The 3,962-nt window shown below is 47.5% G+C and overlaps 1 protein-coding gene across 19 annotated transcripts in view; it reads left to right on the top strand.

Annotated features, from left to right (window-relative positions):
• The window catches only part of ODF2 (outer dense fiber of sperm tails 2), a 47,682-nt gene that overhangs the window by 13,190 nt on the left and 30,530 nt on the right, over positions 1-3,962 (top strand). For all 19 annotated transcript variants that reach the window (XM_037745881.1, XM_037745877.1, XM_017548966.2 and 16 more), the window contains 2 exons: positions 1,515-1,685; positions 3,047-3,207. In XM_037745881.1, coding sequence (XP_037601809.1) covers positions 1,515-1,685; positions 3,047-3,207 — 332 coding nt within the window. The remainder of the gene's footprint in view (positions 1-1,514; positions 1,686-3,046; positions 3,208-3,962) is intronic.

The raw sequence follows: 3,962 nt of genomic DNA, 5'->3' as shown, positions 1-3,962 counted from the left end.
ATGCAGTAGATGGCCAGGTGTGGTAGCTCACCCCTGTAATACCAGCACTTTGAGAGGCTAAGGCAGATGGATCACTTGAGGTCAGGAGTTTGAGAACAGCCTGGCCAACACGGTAAAACCCTGTCTCTACTAAAAACAGCTTGGCATGGTGGTGGGCACCTGTAATCCCAGATAATGAGGAGGGCGAGGCAGCAGAATCACTTGAACCTGGGAGGCAGAGAGTACAGTGAGCTGAGACCACACCACTACACTAAAAAAAAAAAAAAAAAAAGCAAAGTGTTTACAGCTTTGCACGAAGTTTCCTGAAGCATACATGTATTTTAAAATATTTTCTATACTGCTATATTTACAAAAGTATTTTCCAGGTATTGTATCATATACATTTATAATATTTTTCTACATCATCAAAATAACAATCATTACTCCTAAGAGCATTTCTTAATATCATACAATATCTTGCCTTTTCTCAAATTTAGTCACTTGTTTGTATAATACCTTTTCAGCAGATTTATCTGCCTTTGTAACTAATCCACTATTGTATTCATATTCATTTAAAAGACTTTGACATATTTCTATCCTAGGTATAAAAAAATGTATTGCCCTAAACTTTTGCCACCTTTGGGTATTATTAATATTTTTGCTGATTTGTTATATTCTTTCTTTATTAGTGTTGTTATTTTTAGAGATAGAGTTTTGTTGTGTCACCCAGGCTGGCATGCGGTGATGCTGTCATAGCTCACTGCAGCCTTGAACTCCTGAACTCAAGGAATCCCCTGCATCAGCCTTCTGAGTAGTTGGGACCACAGGCATGTGCCACCACACCCACCTGATTTTTTTTGAGACAGAGCTTTGTTCTTGTTGCCTAGGCTGGAGTACAATGGTGAGATCTTGGCTCACTGCAACCTCCACCTCCCGGGTTCAAGCAATTCTCCAGCCTCAGCCTCCTAAGTAGTTGGGATTATAGGCATGCACCACCATGCCTGGCTAATTTTATATTTTTAGTAGAGACGGGGTTTCACCATGTTGGTCAGGCTGGTCTCGAACCCCTGACCTCGAGGGTCATCCACCCGCTTCAGCCTCCCAAAGTGCTGGGATTGCAGGCATGAGCCACTGTGCCTGGCCCCAGCTAATTTTTGTTACTTTTGTAGAGACAAGGTCTCACTATGTTGCTCAGGCTCATTTTTACTTCCTGTCCTCAAGCAATCCTCCCACCTCAGCCCCGCAAAATACTGGGTTTACAGGGTATCCAGCCTATGTTCTTTATTTTAAACTTAACATTGTAACCCAAGCTTTCAATTTTGATGTTAGGAATTCTCCAAAATCATCATTTAAATATGGATAGGTAATGTTCCATGACAAGGGTTCAGAGTATGCAGAGTATGGTTCTTCCTGGGGTCCCTGAGTTAGCTGTTAACAGCTTTTCCTGTCTAATCAGTAAATAAGCTTCCAGTAGTGGAACTCATGGTCAAGGATCTGCCTTCTAAGTTCATGTGTTTCTCCCTCCCCTACATCAGAATCCACCTCATTGCCTGGAGATCACGCCACCGTCTTCAGAAAAGCTGGTCTCAGTGATGCGGTTAAGTGACCTCTCTACAGAAGATGATGACTCAGGTCACTGTAAAATGAATCATTATGATAAGAAGATTGACAGTCTTATGAATGCAGTTGGTTGTCTGAAGTCTGAGGTGAGAGAGGTAGGGGGCTGGTGGGACAGCTAGTACCCTGAGGATGTGCAGAACCACCCAGGTAGATTTCCTGCCTGGTCCCTCAACGTGCCTCTGCAGGCCTTCTGCCCTCCTCTTCAGGGTTGCCCAGGGTTTCAGGTGCCCGCCTGGGGAGGGAGCTGGGGCAGCATGAGATCCCATCCCACCAAGGGATGCTCTCTATTGAGTATGCTCCTGTCCTGGTGCTCTACGTGGGTAGTCTGATTTGACTTTACAATACCATGTGAAGCTGGTGGTGGTAATGTCCTCATTATAAAGATGAAATACCTGGGAAACTAGGGCCTATGCTTTCCACTTTATACAGAGTTTAACACAAAGCCCCAAAGAGGCCAAGGAAGTTTGCCCTCAGTTTCTGTGCTGTCTCTTGGGGTGGGATATGGTAATGGAACTGGAAATAGAAGGTAGAAGTCCAAGGTCCCCAACTAGGAAGTTGGCAGATTTGTCATTAAAATCCAGGCTTTGGGCCGGGTGTGGTGGCTCATGCCTGTAATCCCAGCACTTTGGGAGGCCAAAGCAGGCGGATCACAAGGTCAGGAGTTCAGGACCAGCCTGGCCAATATGGTGAAACCCCATCTCTACAAAAAGTACAAAAAATAGTCGGGTGTGGTGGCGGGCGCCTGTAGTCCCAGGTACTCAGGAGGCTGAGCCAGGAGAATCACTTGAACCCAGGAGACAAGGTTGCAGTGAGCCAAGATCACGAGACTACACTCCAGCCTGAGGGACAGAGCAAAACTCTCTCTCTAAATCAATCAATCAATCAATCAGTCAATCCAGGGCCTGGTGCGGTGGCTCACACCTGTAATTCCAGCTACTTGGGAGGCTGAGGCAGGCGGATCCCTTTAGCCATAGAGATGGAGATTACAGTAAGCCAAGATCACGTCACTGCACTCCAATCTAGGATGACAGAGCAAGACTGTCTCAAAATAAACAAACTTATTTTTTGAGATGGAGTCTCGAACTGTTGCCTGAGCTGGAGTGCAGTGGTACAATCTTGGCTCACTACAACCTCCGCCTCCCGAGTTCAAGTGATTTTCCTGCCTTAGCCTCCTGAGTAGCTGAGTTCACAGGCATGTGCCACCATATCTGGCTAATTTTTATATTTTTAGTAGAGACAGAGTTTCACCGTGTTGGCCAGGCTGATCTCAAACTACTGACCTTAAGTGATCTACCTGCCTTGGCCTCCCAAACCCTGGGATTACAGGCATGAGCCACCATGTCCGGCTGGGGCCCTTAGTTTGGTCCAAAGCATTGGGCCGCTATAGCAATGAAGCATAGAGGAGGGACCTCCCTTCAGTGGCTCCTGCCTGCATCCCCTTGCGCAGGTCAAGATGCAGAAGGGTGAGCGCCAGATGGCCAAAAGGTTCCTGGAGGAGCGGAAGGAAGAGCTGGAGGAGGTGGCCCACGAACTGGCTGAGACTGAGCATGAGAACACGGTGCTGAGGCACAACATTGAGCGCATGAAGGAGGAGAAGGACTTCACCATGTAAGTGCCTGCCCTGCCCCTGCTCGTTTATTCCTCACCGCCAGGCAGCCCTGAACCCTGGGCAGTAATGGAAAGCAATGGAGGAGGTGGGCATAGGCACTGTGCCAGTGTCCCGGAGCCTGTTCAATAGTCACAAAGTTAATTACAGTTATTACTGATTGTGCTTATGATTCGTACTGTGAGGGGAAGGGAGGACCCCATGGGGGGTAGGTAATAGGGAACTCTTTCTGGAACAAGTGACATTTAAGAGGCATCCTGCAGGATGGTTAAGTGTTCATCAGGTGGGTGCCGGGGAAGAAAGCATGCTACTCAGTGGGAACATCTTGTGGGAATATCTTGTGGGAAGGCCCCAAAGTGGGAAAGTGTTTGTAGCTGAGAAATGGAAAGCGGGCCAGAGTGGGTGAGCAGAGGACAAGGGGGCCATACAGGTTGGCAGGGGGCCAGTTCTCAGCAGCTACTCTGAGGTATTTGCACTGAGGACATTTTGGAAGCCATGGAAAGGATTTCTTTTATTTAATTAATTTATTTGACCAGGCGAGATGGCTCATTCCTGTAATCCCAGCATTTTGGGAGGCTGAGGTGGGTGAATTACGAGGTCAGGAGTTTGAGACCAGCCTGGCCAACATGGTGAAACCCTGTCTCTACTAAAAATACAAAAAATGGCCGGGCGCGGTGGCTCAAGCCTGTAATCCCAGCACTGTGGGAGGCTGAGGTGGGTGGATCACGAGGTCGAGATCGAGACCATCCTGGTCAAC

This window comes from Cebus imitator, unplaced genomic scaffold, assembly GCF_001604975.1.
Source record: "Cebus imitator isolate Cc_AM_T3 unplaced genomic scaffold, Cebus_imitator-1.0 Scaffold216, whole genome shotgun sequence".
Classification (NCBI taxonomy): Eukaryota; Metazoa; Chordata; class Mammalia; order Primates; family Cebidae; genus Cebus; species Cebus imitator.
Note: the sequence above shows the minus strand (reverse complement) of the source record. Positions and strands in the feature narration are given on the sequence as shown.